The sequence below is a fragment of the Agelaius phoeniceus genome, chromosome W, assembly GCF_051311805.1.
Source record: "Agelaius phoeniceus isolate bAgePho1 chromosome W, bAgePho1.hap1, whole genome shotgun sequence".
Classification (NCBI taxonomy): domain Eukaryota; kingdom Metazoa; phylum Chordata; class Aves; order Passeriformes; family Icteridae; genus Agelaius; species Agelaius phoeniceus.
The window spans coordinates 8908812-8925831 of record NC_135301.1 but is presented as its reverse complement, the minus strand read 5'-3'; the positions used below and the strand labels follow the sequence as shown (position 1 = coordinate 8925831).

Here is a 17020-nt window from a genome sequence, read left to right as displayed (position 1 = left end):
AAGTCAACGTAGCTACACCATTTCTGAGCGTTTCCTCTCCTTCCCTCGGGCATGGCTGCAGGCAGGGAGGTTCTAAATGAGATCGAGGAACCGCTGCAGCGTGCAAAATAAAACAACTATTTACAGATTTATTTTTAAGGGTTCCTTTTAGATATTAAGGGCCCTCCTCTCGGTCCCCTCTCACAGCCCCCAGGTGGAGTGCAGGCCTTCCCTCTGCGGGTCTGCAGTCCCGATGGGGCCGGGCTCCAGGTAGGGTTCAGCCGTCGGTCCCATAGGGCTCCCTCGATTGTAATGATGCGGCTGACTAGCCCTTTGGAAGCCAGTTTTGTTTGTTTGTTTGTTTGTTTGTTTGTTTGTTTGTTTGTTTTTTGGCGGCTGTCCTAGCCAGGGCGGGGGAGGTAGGAACAAGTTAGAAAGGTACGCGTCCCCTTTAAACACCTCCCCCTACTCCTTCCCACGTGGTGCAGGGCTGGGGCGGGGATTCTGCGATGAATCTCTTCTCTTTCTGTCGTGGTGTAGAGGAGTCGTATGGGAAGTGAGTATTTATGTTCTTTTGCGTGTTTTGTTAGAGCTGTTGCCGTGTTCTCTTTCCTCCATCCCCAACTGTTGGGCGCTCGTCATCTCCTAGCCTGGTGTGGGAGAAGTACGCTGGGTAACCCTGTGGTGAGGCTTTCCCTTTTCCTCGATTGCCCACTATGCTCTGTGGGAGGAATGCCCTGTTGTGGAGCGGGTTTGGAGCGGGAGTAGTAGCCACTGCCATGTTGGAGGGGCAAAGAGGATTTGAGGGAGAAAATGGTGGTGGCGAACCGCCCAGCTCTTCACCTCGCACCGGGATCAGGCCCTGCCCGCTGACGACCCCTGACTTTTCGACTTTTTTTTTTTTTTTTTTTTTTTTTTTTTTACTGTGTGTGTGTCGTGTTCTTTCCTTCACCGCCGGTAACCTGCATCCTTCTTGCTGCCACCCTGCCCTGGGAGGACCTGGGTGTTCTTGCCTGCGTCCCCCTGCCGGGCCCTCGCTCTTTTCCCTTGGGGGGCAACACAAACCGTAGAAAAGAGGAAGAGGAGAGGAAAATGGCGGCAGGCATCGGCTTATCTGGTGTTCCTAGTTCGTACTCGCTTATCTTCACTTGTCCCGTCTCATTCCGCCCTTCCTCTCCTCGGTGCTTCGGTGTCCTCACGCTCTGCTTGCTAATTTCTCAAGAGGGGACACCCACCCCACCCTATTTATTTTTCCTTTAGTTTCCGCCTCCATCTTCCTCCATATTGTTATTCTCCCTTCCTGATGCGGACTCTGGAGTTGTCCTCTGCAGGTGTCCCGCCCTCCGCGTATCAGACTTTTCTTGTTCGGCTTCCCTATTTCATGTCATTGCTGCGCTTATTTTTGCATTGCCCCGTTCCAGCTCTCCTCTGCCTGCCTCCGTCCTGTAGTGTGGTGTCCTTCCAAACCAGGACATGTGGTTTATGTGTGCTTCCCATACCCTGTTTTATTTTCAGTGCTACAGCTTCTATCGTTGTGTTCCAAATTATTCTGACAATTTACTCTAGAACCACATTTGATCCGTTATTACTATTCAGACTGTTTTTTCCTTTGCACATAGTTTATTTCATTGCCAGTTTAAAAACTGTTATTTCTTTTTCTTTCCTGAGGTATGCTTCTTTAAAACTTTATTAGCCTTTCCAAGCTAGTTTATTTTGTATAGTTTCTCCCTGTGATGCTTCTTTTTTTATTCTGAAGTCACAAACTAGCTATTTATTTGTTAGAGTTTTTAGTAGCAGGCAAGATGTTGTTCAACTGCTGTATCTAATCATGTTTGCATACTAGAGAGATGTAGAAGTACACCTGGCAGCATGCATTCAAGGAAAGTTGAGTGTCCACTTGTCCAGTAAATGAATATATTCTAGTGACTGATGTTGTAAAGTTGCAATGCAAATATTAATTGCAGTACTGTAGTTCTCTGTAACTGAGATATTTTCAGACTTTTGTATTACTGATGGGAAATTAAGCTTAATCTGTGACAACTATGCCGCTGTTACTCCCAATTTCAACTAGGCAAAATGCTAATGTAAGAATATATGTAGTGTTGGGGGCTTAATTGTTTATATTTATGAATATTACGTTGAGAATTCATCTGGACACCAGTTTTGTATTGCTTTTTTTCATTATAGTATCTACCATACTTGGGAGAACATGAAACAGGTGAAAAATTGTCCTTTTGTAAGCAGTTCAGAACTAAAATACTGCATATAAGGCAGTCACAGCAAAAAGGGGAAGAGCTATAAGAGGGAAGGGTGCTTGTGATTACATCTACAATGTGTATTAAAGGTTATATGAAAAGGCAGGAAAGTCTTCAGGAGAGTTTTAAATAAGGAGCCTTTACAAACAGGTTTGGAGATGGCTTTCTATCCATAATGGGATGTATTCCTTCTATAGTCTTCTCATGTTATCTTTCTCTTCCTAGAATGCCTAAGTCAAAGGAACTTGTGTCTTCAAGCTCATCTGCCAGTGATTCAGATAGTGAAGTTGACAAAAAGGTGAACATTATATGCAGTTTATAACTACTGTATTAACTGTTATATTTCAGGCAGGGGTTAAGGAATTAGTTGAGTGTTATGTCACAAAATGCATGTCATTCCATATGATTTATCTGACACTTAAACCCCAAACACCCCCTCCCAACCCCAAACCAAACCTCAACAAAACCCACTCCCCAAGATTATGGTTTGGGTGGATGCTTTTTGCTTTGCAGTACACTTTATTCTTAAGGTGCATTTTGCTTCATGTTTTTCTGTATGGTATATTTAGCCACAAGCATCCTGGAGTTCTTTGCTGTTTTGTGGCAAGTGATAGACGGCTTCTGTATAAGCTGCCTCTGGTGGCAAGAATTTGAACTAATTTTGAGGACACCGCCCCAACCTTCATTTTGATATCTGGATTACTTGCAAGTCCAAAACCAAAACCTCCACTTGCCTTGTTATCCATGTGCCACTTGCTTATCTCGCTCACATTCTTTTTTATGTTTCAGAGTCTTATGTTTACTGTAATACTATCTGCTAGTTTCTCACTTAAAAGCAGAGCCAACCAGAATGTTTCTGAGTTGATAATTTTAACATTACCTGTTTTAAATGCATAAATGTAATGTTTTCATTTATTTTAATAATTATTTAATTTATAAATTTGTTTAGATCTGTCAGTCATTGCAAACAAATTGAATACAACAGTCAATTTATCTTTTTAAGAAATGCTAGGTGGTAATGCAGACATTGGGTCTTTTAGCGTGCTTTGCAAAGAGACAGTCTGATTTACTGAATTGGTTCAAATATGAAAATGTGACTTGCTTGCACATAACAAATTAGGTATTTTGTGAAATCTTAATATAAGAGAAAATGATCAGGTGATTTTTTTTTTTTCTGGAAATGTATTCCTAATAAGACATAGTGTAACAATCAACTTCAGTGGGCAGTAAGGTGGTTGGTTTTGGTTTTGTTTTTTTTTCCTATGACAACTTCCAGTATTTTTTTGAGCTGTTTGTCTTTAAAAGAGATTATTTACAATATGATTCTAGCAGGTGAGAATAATTTTTGGTATCTTTGCATTATTCTTCCTTTACAGTGGGCATGATTGCTATATAACCATTAGTGGAAATGTAGCATGCTCTGTAGCATTGGCTAACAAAGTAATCTGATTTGCAGGTGATATTGCCTCAATGTTTTAAAAACATGTTTAATTTATCATGCTATGAACAGAGATTTGACTTCAATTAAAAAAGTTCTCTTGGATTTGATTTTTCAAATCCTTTTTTTTATTATCTTATCTATTTTTTTTACCAGAGTTGTTAGCTGTTCCCCATTTTTCATTGTACTTTCTGGAAAATGAAACTTCTATCAGACTTTTAAATTTTAATTAAAACTGACAGTATTACTGCACAAAGAAAGTAGGCTTTTTGAAATGTATTTTCACAGAATCACTCAGTTGGAAGAGACCTTCAAGATTATAGAGTCTAACCCATGCCCTAATGCCTCAACTAAACCATGGCACTGAGTGCCACATTGAGTCTTTTGTTAAACACATCTAGGGATGGTGACTCCACCACCTCCCCGGGCAGACCATTCCAGTACTTATCACCCTTTCCGTAAAAATCTTTCTCCTAATATCCAACCTTTATTTCCCTTGGCACAGCATAAGACTGAGTTTTGAATTTTGATCTAATTAAATTTCTCTTTAAAGCCAAATTATTATGGTAAGCTTCACTGAGAACAAAAATAGGCTAATTTGAAGATTTTTTTTTGGTTCCAGTCTAAATGTACAGTATTGTATTCCTGCCTTCACAGGAGGAAGGTGTTAATACATATTGCATAATAGTTTGTGACCTGTAACATAATTTTTTTTTATAACTTATAAAATGAGTTGCGATTTATGAGTTTTTTTTTTATTCTTGCTCCAAGGCAAAGCGGAAAAAGCAAGTAGCTCCAGAAAAGCCTGTTAAGAAACAAAAGACTGGTGAAAGTTCAAAAGGTGCAGCTTCTTCTAAGCAAAGCAGTAACAGAGATGAGAATATGTTTCAGGTAAAATTGATGAGTCTCTTAGAGCCTGGTTAAGGTAACCATTTACATAATAATCTGTATAAATTTTATGAGGCTATGTGAATATCATGATAGCATTGTGCTTGGTCTCCTGAAATCTTGGCTGAAGGGGATTATGATGCTAGCATGCAAGATGAGATGCTGAGAAAAAGCACTGATAGGTTTCAATAGAGTAAAAGAATCAGAGTTGTGGTAATTGATTCTAACCCTCATGTCTTTGCATGTGGTAATTCTCTGTGTAGTCATCTTGTCTGTAAATATTAGATCAGGACAGTCTTGGAAACCCAAAATATGGACTCTCAATTCTTATTTAGCTAGGTCAAGGGAATTTGGCTACTGTCTTCTAAGACAGTATCTTGGAATAAGTTTTGCTCATTCTTTTATGATGCAGGTTTTTCTCACTGAAAATCCAAAAATATTGCAATTTTTGACATTGTCAAAATAGGATGAATGTACATTTTTTCAGTAGCCACAAACATTTGTGAGTTCAGGGTATTGCATGTCCCAGGGTTAGCTGAAGAAGCAATGTATCCTGAAAGCTGTGCAAGAATATGCATAGCTCAGAATTCCTTTTTTTAGGGGTGTGGATCAAGACTTATTAAACGTCTGACTAGCCGGTTTGAAAAGGGGGGCACGGGATGAGAAAGGGACTTGAATTCTTACACTTTGATTCTTAAGTTTGTGAAAAGTTATGTGAGAGGTGCCTAATAAGATGGTTCCAACACTGAATAAGGTAAAATAAATGGTTTCGGGCTGTATCTGTGCAAAGTAATATGTGGGGGGAAACTAGTGAAGGCCTGTGTCAGTTTTCACTTTCCTGTGTATATATAGTTGGAGGGAGAGCTTCAATTTAAGACCCTGGGCATAACTGCCTGGACTTGTCCATTGAAGGAAGAATATAATATTTTTAGTTCTGCTGGGGCATGCTTTGATCCATATAGGAAAAATGATAGTATCTTCTGCATCTAATGAGAGGAACTGCATTTAGAACTCAAACATGGCATAAAGCCTATATGTTTGGGATTTTTTTGTAATAGGTTCAGAAATTTCAGCCTTGGGGAAAAGTTAATTTTAATGCCCTCCCAATGAAAAAAAAGAGAAAAAAACCAAAAAAACAAAGCAGCATAACAAACCACCATAACCAAACCAACTAATGCAAAAAAACTTTCAAATAAAAGCAAAAGTATTTGTGTGCTCTGATTTCTTTCAACCTTTTTTGACTCAAGGTAATAAGTTACTAAAAACAGACAGTAGAGGACATATATTACTCTAAGAGCAGGATTCTTCCAGTGTTGACTACAATACAGAAAAAAATTTCTCTATCACCCTGACTTAAACCATCAATGTTCCTAAGTTTCTGCCTGCTTTTAGTTACTCAACAACAAAAGTTTTTTTAGATTGTTTGTTGTGTTATGTGCATTCTTTTTTCATGCAACATCAGCTTATGTGTGTTAACCAAGATGTACCTGTTTCAGTGTAGAAATAGCACTGTAGGTCTGAGAATGCTCCCCTTCTCTCCTTTCTACCCAAGAGAGCATGCTAGAAGATCTAGTTGCATGTTAATTTTGGAGGTATTATTTTGTTTTTTCTAGGAATATTAACAATACTATAATCTCTCCTTTCTGCTTCCCCATGGTAATAAAAATGATCTGTGTGCAAGTGATTTTGCAGCATAACTTACAAGTGTGTCTTCAGTTGATGGAAATGAGGCTGTAAAGCATTCATATGATAGTCAGAAATTCTGTGACATCCATATTGTGTGGGAATGATAGCAACTGACATGAAACTTAGTGGTTTGCTGTTCTACACCTTTGGGCTGTGATCTTAAAGTATACAACTTCCTTTAATATTGAACTCATTGTGACTGCTGTATTTAGAAGATTGAGCATTTTCATAAAGATCTACACTTGATTATTTTTGTTTGAAACTAATGTTGGTATAATGGTATTCTTGAAACTAATTATGAAGAATAAAATAATTGTAAGAAGAAGGGAATTAAGTATAAGAGACCAAGTATGTTTTATTTATTTACATAATGGTCTTTTAAGTTTTATAGGCAGCCTAGTATACTCTGGAATTTATTAAAGGATTTGAGTACAGTTGGGTTGTGGAAGTTTTACCTTACTCCCATTTGTGATGTATTACTAGAGGCCCTAAGGACAAGCATTATTCATGTTACATTAGATTCCTGTCTGTGTCTTCAAGCCAATGTGAGTTGTTCATCATGTACCTTGGTTAGTTTGACAAATCCCATCATCTACCTATGCCTGATTTGGATTAGGTTTGTTAATGCTGATGGGTTAAAGTATTAATATTAATTATCCAGAGTGGAACTGTTAGCATTCAGAAACACATAATCACATAAGTGATTATATGCAGGTGCTTTTATTAAGAGCTCTGGGTGTCAGGAGTATTCAACTCAAATCTGACTCCGACTATACATTCGAGATGATCGTGTTTTTATATTCTATCGTTATATAACTTTCATGTTAATTATTAAACTTATATTGTTCTATTGTATACATAGATTTCAGTCAAGCATGGCTTCTCATGGTTCTCTCTTAAATTTCCAACATAGTTTCTCATAATTCTTCTTATGATTATACAATAATTATATTTATTTACTAAACAATCATCACATCTAACAATTATATCATTTATCATACTGCTTACACAGGTGCAGTGATCTGAGAAAACACAAAGCCTAAAATTTTCAAAGTCTATCTTTAACATTTTCCAGGGCTCCACTATCAGAACCACATTACATGATTGGGCATTTCACAGGAATTGTTACCTGAAAAGGAGTTTGCCTGTTGCATATGGGCCTCACTCCCCCCTCCCCCCCTTTATTTAAGTTTGGGTCAAATTTGCTTTTTTCACTCGTGAGAAATAAGTTCTTCAGTTTCCTGGTGTAATGTCTTTACCTATCATAGGCTCCTGAAAGTAGATAAGTAAGTAGGTAATATATGCTTGTGATGCTCTGGAATGTGATTGGTTGTGTGTCATTATTTAGCAATAGTATTCTCCAATTTAGTCCTTGCACTAAAAAAACCCCACCCATGTGACACTCCCTCTTCCCCTCCTTTCCAATTGGAGGCACAAAAGGAAAAGATCGTAGGTTGACATAAGAACAATTTACTGGAAACAGCAATGAGATAAGAAAATGAACAGGAACAACAATTATGTTAATAACAAAAGTGTACAAAAGAAATTATTTACATGGGAAGCCCCCAGCAAGAAACAATACCAGACAGCTCTCCTGCCATGTTTTCTTGACCGGAAGAAACCCCCTCTCCTGGGAAGCGACAGTCCCTTTCCCCTGCTTCTAGCAATGATGAGAAGTGATATGGAATAACCTCCCTGTCTTGGCCATGCCACCTCATGGCTACTTCAAAAATTAACTCTATCCTGACTGGAACCAGGACATTGTGAAATGCATCAGTGACCACATAAGTTTCAGAATTAATTTGTTAAACCAATTTGCTGTATTACAGATCTCTGCTGTTTGCAGGACTCTCTATTCTAGAAGTTTATATTAGCTTATTGTGGTTCTTCTAATACATATGGTAAGGGAAAACAAATTTTTTTTGCTGTTTTTTCTCCAACAATATATATACAGTTTAATCAAGGGAAAGAGGAAGAAAAATGGTGAAGAAGATGGTTGCTGAAACTCATACAGGAAGTCAATTGCATAGCTGTGAAACAAACCTAGACACAGTTCAGTGCATTTTACTGTCAGAAATGGAAACCTGGAAATAATGCTTTTAATATTTTGTGTTTAATTTAATAGAATAATATGTCAAATGAGCTGTAATATTTAATAGAAAGCTGACATGTTTTAACCCCAGCCAGCAACCAAGCACCGCACATCCAAACAAGGAATTAATTCACTGTTTCCCATGGGCAGGCAGGTGTTCAGCCATCTCCAGGGGAGCAAGGCCCCCATCATGTGCAACAGTGACTTGGGAAGACAAACTACATCACTCCAAACATCCCCCTGTTCCTCCTCCTTCCCCCCATTTTATATACTGAGCATGATGTCATATGGTCTGGAATATCCCTTTGGTCAGTTGGGGTAACCTGTCCTGGCTGTGTCATCTCCCAACCTCCCATGCACCCCCAGCCTCCTTGCCATTGTGGCTGTATGAGTACCAGAAAAGGCCTTGGCTCTGTGCAAGCCAAACTTTCTGGGAAGAAAATAAATAAGCCAGCCAAAACAGCAGAAAAGCATATGATTTTGTTTATGAAGGTTGAACTGCAGCAGCTACCCTGCTGATAATTAATGAAGCCCTTGGAATATTAATGTGTTGTTACAGAGATACAAAGGTGTCTTAGAGGAGTGAAATTATTTTAGGTCTATCAGCTGCTGCGTGGAAAAAGAATTTGTCAGAAATGGCTCAATGCCAGAATTGCAGGTAACTGAATGTCAGGAAACATTACTTTGCTTAGCCAAAATCTAGGTTTTAATTTTTTAAACAGTACTTTGAAAGCCTATATAAAGCTTTTCAGCAGTTGCAACAATTTTGTATTGAGTTTACCTAAACGTTTGAAATTTCATGTGAGCATTCAGCTGAAATCTAGACAGTGGTGTAAAATCTAACAATTTTAACATTTTCATATGGAACTGTTTACATTTAAGGTAGACTTATTGACTGAATAAATGTTGTGTACTTTGTATTATTGCCCCTCACCTTACTGTAGTTGAATTAAGACATGTAGCCTTATCTCTAATAGTCAAATTCTGCATCATTTTACTGTATTTGCAGCTCTAATCTGCTATTTTGTATCAGATTTTTTCTTTAAATCTGGAGTTACTTGGCAGTAGACTAATAGTCTTTGATAGATCTGGGGGAAAAAAAAAGGTGTTCAGGAGTACTACTGCTTGAAGCTGGTTTATAGGTGACCTTAAAAGTCACTGAAACATTACAGGGAAAACCAATAAATGTTGTTCATGTAGGCTATTTAGGATATCCTTTTCCAGCAGTACTGATGGACTTGGACATGCTACTAAGTTTGGTCTAAAAGAACTCATCTACTGTGACATAATACCTTATTTTTGAATGTTAAATTTGTAGTGCTGTGAAAGTATTTAATAAATAAATTGCAAAATACTACCTTATAAACTTTTTTATTTTAAAGGATGCTTTGAAGTAGGAAAACAACTGCTTCAGGCTTATGGTATTTAAAGAGGTCCTAATTATTTAAAAATAAATTTTAGAGTTAAAATAGCATGATCTGCATAAGAAGAAAAATTAGTTTAAGCAAGCACAAAGCCTATTTATGTATATTTTGTGAAATAACAACTTTTATGACTTTGTTTTGCTGGTCAGCACCAGACACTGATGCCAACTTAAGGAGTAGTGTAATTTACTATAATGCAATACTGCAAAGAATTACAAAAGAATAAGCTAAGCAATGCACCTAATCATTACTACAGAAGATTGCCTATAGTGATTAAGAAAGATACATCACCAGTTGCCCTAATACTTTACCCCTGCATCCAGATATCCTTTAATCATCAGCTGGGGGAAGCTGTCACAGCGAAGGACTGAAGAACCACTCCCAGTTACTGGGAAATTCTGTGGTGCATCCACCTTGCGGGCAAAGAGGCTTCTGATTTTGCTGTGAGAGGAGCCCAGCTTTTATAATATACAAGCTACCATTACTTCTAATGTGGGAACATCTGTTTTTATTCTCCTGTTGGGTTTCTCCCTAAGCCTGGCTAGGGCTCAAGGAGGAACCAAGGGAGTTGTCTTTGATCCTACACCCCAGACAAGGCCAGATGTGGCGTTGTCCAGTTTCTAAATACAGAAAGGTAAATACATGTTTTGCCAAAGAGTGGATACATATATCATATTGCTAATAATACTTCATTAATGAGTGGATACATATACATTTGGTTGGAAGGTTCATCTAGAGGTCAACTTTAGTTCAGGGCCTGTTGTTTGGGCCTTAGTACTTCAGATTTAAACATCTGTGAATGATTTTAGTTGACTGGAGAGTTGCTCATGCTTTCTGGTTAGACTTTATGCTAGTAAGATTTGTTTTGTCCCCTGTTTAACTATGTCAAAGTGCAACATGTGTAAATTAAATAAGGTGAAAACTAAAACTAATGTTTTATCAGGAAGGAATATCCCTTTTTAAAAATTGTTTATGTCTGTTTTCTTCACAAGGTGGGTCCAGGAGGTACATACAAAATACTAAGAATTTTTTACATGAATTGTTTGACTGTGCTTTTATTATTATCAAATTTCTCATTCTCAAATTCACATTATATTTTGAATTTATGTGAACAAATAGTTTTTTAAAATCAGTCTTTTTCAAATTTGATAAAGCCTAAATAATGTAATGTATAGTATGTCTGTTGTCTCTTTTCCCTTTGCCCTTTCTTTGGAGAATTAAAAAAAAAGCCCTCATAATTCAGTTAAGCCACTGCATGAAAATCTGATATTTCAAAGTCATTTCATACCATTGCTGTGGTGGTAAGCTTAAAGTATTTGGATAGGGGTCTTTTGGGGAACATTTGGTACAGTCTTTTAACCACAGTTCCTAGAAAGTGTCCCAATGAACCAGCAGAAGCAGGCATGGGGCAGTTGGTGGCTTACTTCTGTTTCCATCTGTATTTACTATGTTTTAAAAAAGAAAAAAAGGGAAAAAAAAGGGGGGGGGAACAAGTTAAAAATTGGGCCCATCTCATGTGAATATCTAATTTGATTTCTGTACCTATGGAATGGACTAAAACTTAGATTTGGTGGTAGAGCGTAGAGCGCCTTCTTCCCTGTTTGTTTACAACTGCTACTAAAAAAGATGGTTATAACAGAGCCAAAAATTTATTTCAGAAAACAGTAAATCAGTGGGTTTTATAAGATGTAAGCTTGTTAAGAAGACAGGTATTTTCTTGTTCTAGGAGAGAACCACTTACTTTGAGCATTGAATGCTGAATACTCAGCAGATTTTAAGTCATTAATCTATTTATATTGACATTACTTATTTGCCTACTGATTGCTCTGGATTAAGCTCTTGGTCTAGTTGTTTTACTGGTGTCTAAAATAAGCTGCTGTGTGCAATGTCACATGTACATGTCTGATACTGCTGGGAAAAGTGAATGCTGTAATACATAAAATACCTAAAAAATATCCTTATGTGTGTTTTGACAGATTGGCAAAATGAGGTATGTCAGTGTTCGTGACTTTAAAGGAAAAGTCTTAATTGATATTAGGGAATATTGGATGGATCAAGAAGGTGAAATGAAGCCTGGCAGAAAAGGTATTGTTTTGCTTCATGTTATTTTGTACTAAAACATCGTCTGCAGTTTGCTGGAGATCTTTGTGTATCAGATTTCTATACTTTGTTACTACATGGTATTTTTAGAGTAATATTTTTACTTATTAATGATTCACATTTTAACATATAATTAGTTTTATCAGTTGACTGTAAACAAAAGCAAAGTGGTTTCATTGGCCTGAGTCTGTTTTCCTAAATAATTCCCCCATAATTTATGGAAAACAAGGCATCAAATACAAACAGATTTGGTATGGGAGTTACATACATAGCCATACATTTTCCCATTAATTAACTTCACTTCTTCCTTTTATTACAATTAGATTTCCATATTGGCTTTTGAGTGCTAGGGAGTGATAATAGTCTCTCCAAAATGTTACTTATAGTTTGTTATTCACAGTGCTTTAAGAAACGTGAGGGGAAAAAAACCCCAGAATTATGGTTCTTTAAAAGTGTGTAGAAGTTAAGTCCACAGAGATGTGGCTTTTAGAAGCCAACGGGAATACGGTTGATATCCTTGTTTCTTTTGTACTGCCTTCTGTCAAGGCCTGCACCTAATTTCTGTGTTTAGCCTAACACTTGTGAATGCATTTGTTATACTGCACTAATTTTCTTTGTAAGGAGATAAGCTAAGGTGTGAAGTGTTCCAAGTGAGTAATTTCTTTGTAACCGAGGTGGTTGTTACACTTTGAGGTATGTTAAGCATTATTAATCGTGACATACACTGTGTATGAAACCAGCCTTGACAGTAACTATGCAAGATTCTGCGCTACAATTTTTTTTTCCTAAGTATTTCTTTTTAATGCATTTCAGGTATTTCTTTAAATCCAGAACAGTGGAACCAGCTGAAGGAACAGATTTCTGATATTGATGATGCAGTGAAAAAACTGTAAATACAGAGCTATACAGAAACCTTTTATCATTTCAGTTGTTTTAAGTGGTCTTTTTACATTGGCATTTGTTTTCTAAAATATTGTTTTCCAAGCTATTGTATATTTATTTGGATTACTAAATGATTTGTAAAATGAATACTTTATGTGCATTAAAAGTGTATTCTGATTGAGGCTATTTGTGTATACATTACTAAAAGGAAATGTGTTGCTTTCACCTCATAGTATAAAATAAAAAAATCAAATAATATGTTTATGGCCTTTTGATTGAAGATGATGGTAAGGTTGCCTAATAGCTTTAATTATGGTTTTAGTTTAATTGACCATTAATGTGATATTTTTTCCTGAGGAGATTTCCTTAAATGTCTCCATTTTAATGTTTTTTTCTTTTATTTCATACTCTTTGGTATTGCCCTGGCAGCTTTTAGCTTTAAGACTTGATACAAACAGTGAATACCTGGTAAAACACATTTTTGTAGATAATTTTAAATACTGTATTTGCTAATTTACTGTATTTATTCAAATGTAAACAGTCCTGAGTATATAGACTATTTTGCATTACTTGCATGAAGTGTTATGCTAAACAATAACATTTGAAAACAAGCCACACACTATTTCTTCCCATTTTTCTATAGCTTGATTGACTTAAAAAATACAGTTAGCTTTTGTTCTGAGACCCTAGATTTTGAATGTGATCGTGACAGGACTTTTCACCCCCTGACACAGCAAAAGGCTTCTCTACTTTCCCCATGGCTAAGCTAGGCCAGAATGGTTTGTCTTGTGATGAATTATCTCAGCTGAAAACACTCCTAGTCAGCAATAAACATCCTTCCTTGAATGGTGGGAAAGGATAAGCTGCAAATAAGTGACTGACAGACAAGCACTTTTTGCAACTATACAAGACCACTATGATTTTCATGAAATCAGAAATCTCTTATACATTTTCTGAGTGTGTAGAGAGTTCTCGACGTGGAGATGTTCACATTGAGATACTTCCCTGGGATTGAGAGTAATAAGGAGATTCTTTGCACACCACCATCATTTGTTGGTAAGTGACATTGGCTCCTAATCTATACTATTTCTTCACTAGCTGTAACATAGGTTCCTTTATTATTCTGCACTATATTTTATCTACTAGTAGTTCTTTTTGTGTTATCCTGTGTAGTAAGTAGTCTGTTTAAAGTCTTATGTCTGTTTTCCTTGGCCTGTTCAATAAATGATTCATGTTGTAATAGGCCTGATTGGTCATTATTAAGAATTTGCGAGCAAGAGTGGGTTTTGGGATGCTGGCCGTCTCAATAAAGCTGCTGTCTACTGCCAGAAACCTGGAAAGGCACTTGTCTAAGCTTTCCCCTCTCATTCATAACAGTGATGCATAAACTTTTACAGTAATAGACCTATACCTCAGAGGAAGATAGTATTTAAAAGCTGTAAATGAGAGTATTGTATAAACAATGGTGTTTAAACTAGGCTATAACACAGATTCAACAATCAAAGGGAGTTAAGATTGCTTCAGCCAAGACAGCTGGCTATCATGTTTCTGCCCTACCCACACTGCCTGCCCAAACCATTTAACTTGGTTTGCCTTGTGTGGCTTACATGCGCACAACTGTTTTATATTTTGTACAGAAAGTACTTGGTGCTTACAATGGAACACTGGTACATAGTGGATCATTACTGTAGTGAACTTGGCTTGTCTACCAGTGTACTATTCTGTTAAGAGAGTCTTCTGCCCACTGGAAGTTCTATTAGACTAGATGCTGCTCCAGATGAAGGGCTTCTTGGTAGGTGTCACAAACTATGAAATGAAGAAGGAAGAATATGATGTTCGAGTAGAACTTGGAGTGATAAGGGGCATGCCAGTGCAGAAGTTAAAGGTGACAGATCAAAGTTAGCTGACAATAATACCTACAGTGAAGAAATGTGTTAGCAGAATTGGATAAGAGTTTATTTTCTCACTTAATTCAGTTAATCAAAGGAAGAAGATCATAGAATCATATAATAGTTTAGGTCAGAAGGTGCCTTTAAAGGTCATCTAGTCTAGCCCCCCTGCAATGGGCAGAGACATCTTCAACTAGATCTTCACAATCCAATCTGACCTTGAATGTTTCCAGGGATGGGGCATTTACCACCTTTCTGGGCAAAACTATTCCAGTGTCTTGCCACTCTAATTGTAAGAAAATTCTTCCTTATAGCTAGTCAGAATCTCCCCTCTTTTAAAACCATTGCCCCATATCCCATCACAACAGGCCCTACTAAAAAATTTATCCCCATCTTTCTAATAGTCTCCCTTTAAGTACTGAAAAGCTGCAATAAGGTCTCCCTGAAGCCTTCTCTTCCCCAGGCTGAACAGCCCCAACTCTCTCAGCTTTTCCTCATAAGAGAAGTATTCCATCCCTATGATCATCTTTGTAGCTCTCCTTTAGACCTGTATGTTTGGATTTGAAACAGCTTAATGAAAATTGACATTTCAGGACTATATAGTAAATATAACAATTTCTTGGCTCAGCTGTAATTTCCCAGTTTGATGTTAAATTTATTGTATTAAGTGTGTGCATAATCAGGATTTACTATTTGTTTATTTTTTGAATATTTTAATATAATTTTTTATATTGCAAACATGCATGGAAGTCCTATTCTCCTAAGTGTCATACACAGACTCTTCCTGTACTGCAGAATTTATAATTCAATACAAATGGATACGGAAGGATGAGGAAATATGACTAAATCAAATATATATAATTTAATAATATATAATTTAATTTTAACCATTATGTCAGATGCTTCCACCCACTTTTTAACTTTCCCATTGTTGACATATTTAAAATAAAGTTAAGCTATGTTTTAGTATGGCTCAGTAAACTGGAGTTTTAAAAACTGCTCGAGGGTGAATAAAAGCGTGAAGAGATGTTTTGTGGTAGTAGCTGTGTTTTTGGGGCACAGCATTCTTTTGGAGTGACTCTTATTGGCATGTCAGGGTATTTGGATGAAATAGAAAAAGTATGAAATATCTGCTAAAATTTTCACATGAGTGTATAAAAGAAATTGCTTCAGATCACTATCAACAGATTCTAGGTGTATTTTTTATTTGTGGTATGTATGTATGATTTTTATTTTCCTTTAAGTCTGAAATTTTGCAACCAAATTTAACCCATTTGTACTTCAAAAGTTTCATATGGCCACTCTAAACTGCATGATTGTCATAATAGAGGGAACATTGTCCTCAACTACTGTGGTAGTAGGTCATTGGATGACAGTTGTGTACAATATAATTGTGTTCAGGAATGTGGAGAATTGAATAAATTAATTTTGGGGGAGTAAGTGGAAAAGTTTTCATAATAGTGATTAGTTGTTTTGTAGAAACTGATGGTAGAGATGTTCAAAGAAATTAGTATTTGTTAATCAAGATGTCTTAAGTTGCAAATGCAAGATGTGGCTGGGGATGTGTATTCTATTGCCATCTGTTAAAACCAGGTGGGGACTGTCACCCTGGGTTTTTAAGATTTTCTAAGCCTTCTGATGTTGACATTCTTGTAGTGAATTTTCTCACACACTTTCTGTAAATAACTCATTGTTTTTCATTCCTTTATGGAGGAGGAGAGAGTTGATGGACTGTTGGTTTAACCAGTGGCATTGGAGAGGTGCCACTGTCACCCTCCAATCCACTGTCACTTTTGGAAAACTATAAATGTTGGAGTCAGAAAATAAACGGCCCTTTTTTCTCTTTCACCTTGAGAACGGTGTGAGCGTGTGTTCTTTTGTGTCCTATAGAGACATTTGGTGACCCTGACGTGTGTATTGCAGCAGATTGCGGTGAGGTTTTCCCCCCCCCTCTTTGGTGCTTTGCCTGCGGTTCTTGGGGTTATGGCGAGCGCTGTGGGTTTTGAGGAGGATCTCCTCCTTTTGGATCTTTGGAGGGGGATCCTGGAGTGGAAACAGATTTCTATTTCCTGGGATGACTTTGAGAGATTGTTTCTGTGGGCCCGGGAGCGAGGGTTTCTTTCGGGTCCTGAGAGGGTGTTCTCCAGGGAGGAGTGGTCTCGTGTGGGGACCCGCCTCATGGAGGCCCTTTTTGACGATTGCACGCTAGATGCGGGACCGCTGCTGGTGCAGTGGAAGAGATGTGTGGAGCTTTGGGAGGGGTCTGGCTCTTGTACCCCTTGGAGTTCCCGGGGAAGCTCTTCTGCCTCGGACGTGGAGGAGGGGGAGTTTGAGTTTTTGTCCGATGTGGAGTCCCCCTCCCTGCCTCCGGACGGTGTGCTGGGGGG

The 17020-nt window shown here is 37.5% G+C and overlaps 1 protein-coding gene across 1 annotated transcript; it reads left to right on the top strand.

Moving 5' to 3' along the window:
• Window positions 1-475: 475 nt before the first annotated feature.
• Window positions 476-13984, top strand: LOC129133621 (activated RNA polymerase II transcriptional coactivator p15). Its single transcript, XM_054653260.1, has 5 exons — window positions 476-535; window positions 2460-2532; window positions 4444-4563; window positions 11739-11847; window positions 12676-13984. Exons 1-5 carry the CDS (start codon window positions 489-491, stop codon window positions 12753-12755), a joined length of 429 nt encoding a protein of 142 aa, XP_054509235.1. The 5' UTR covers window positions 476-488; the 3' UTR covers window positions 12756-13984.
• Window positions 13985-17020: the final 3036 nt, after the last annotated feature.

Coding starts and splice junctions, on each gene's coding strand:
- LOC129133621 (XM_054653260.1), top strand. CDS start 489: ATGAATCTCTTCTCTTTCTGTCGTGGTGTAGAGGAGTCGTATGGGAA. Junction 536..2,459: donor GTAGAGGAGTCGTATGGGAA/GTGAGTATTTAT, acceptor TTCTCTTCCTAG/AATGCCTAAGTCAAAGGAAC. Junction 2,533..4,443: donor ATAGTGAAGTTGACAAAAAG/GTGAACATTATA, acceptor TCTTGCTCCAAG/GCAAAGCGGAAAAAGCAAGT.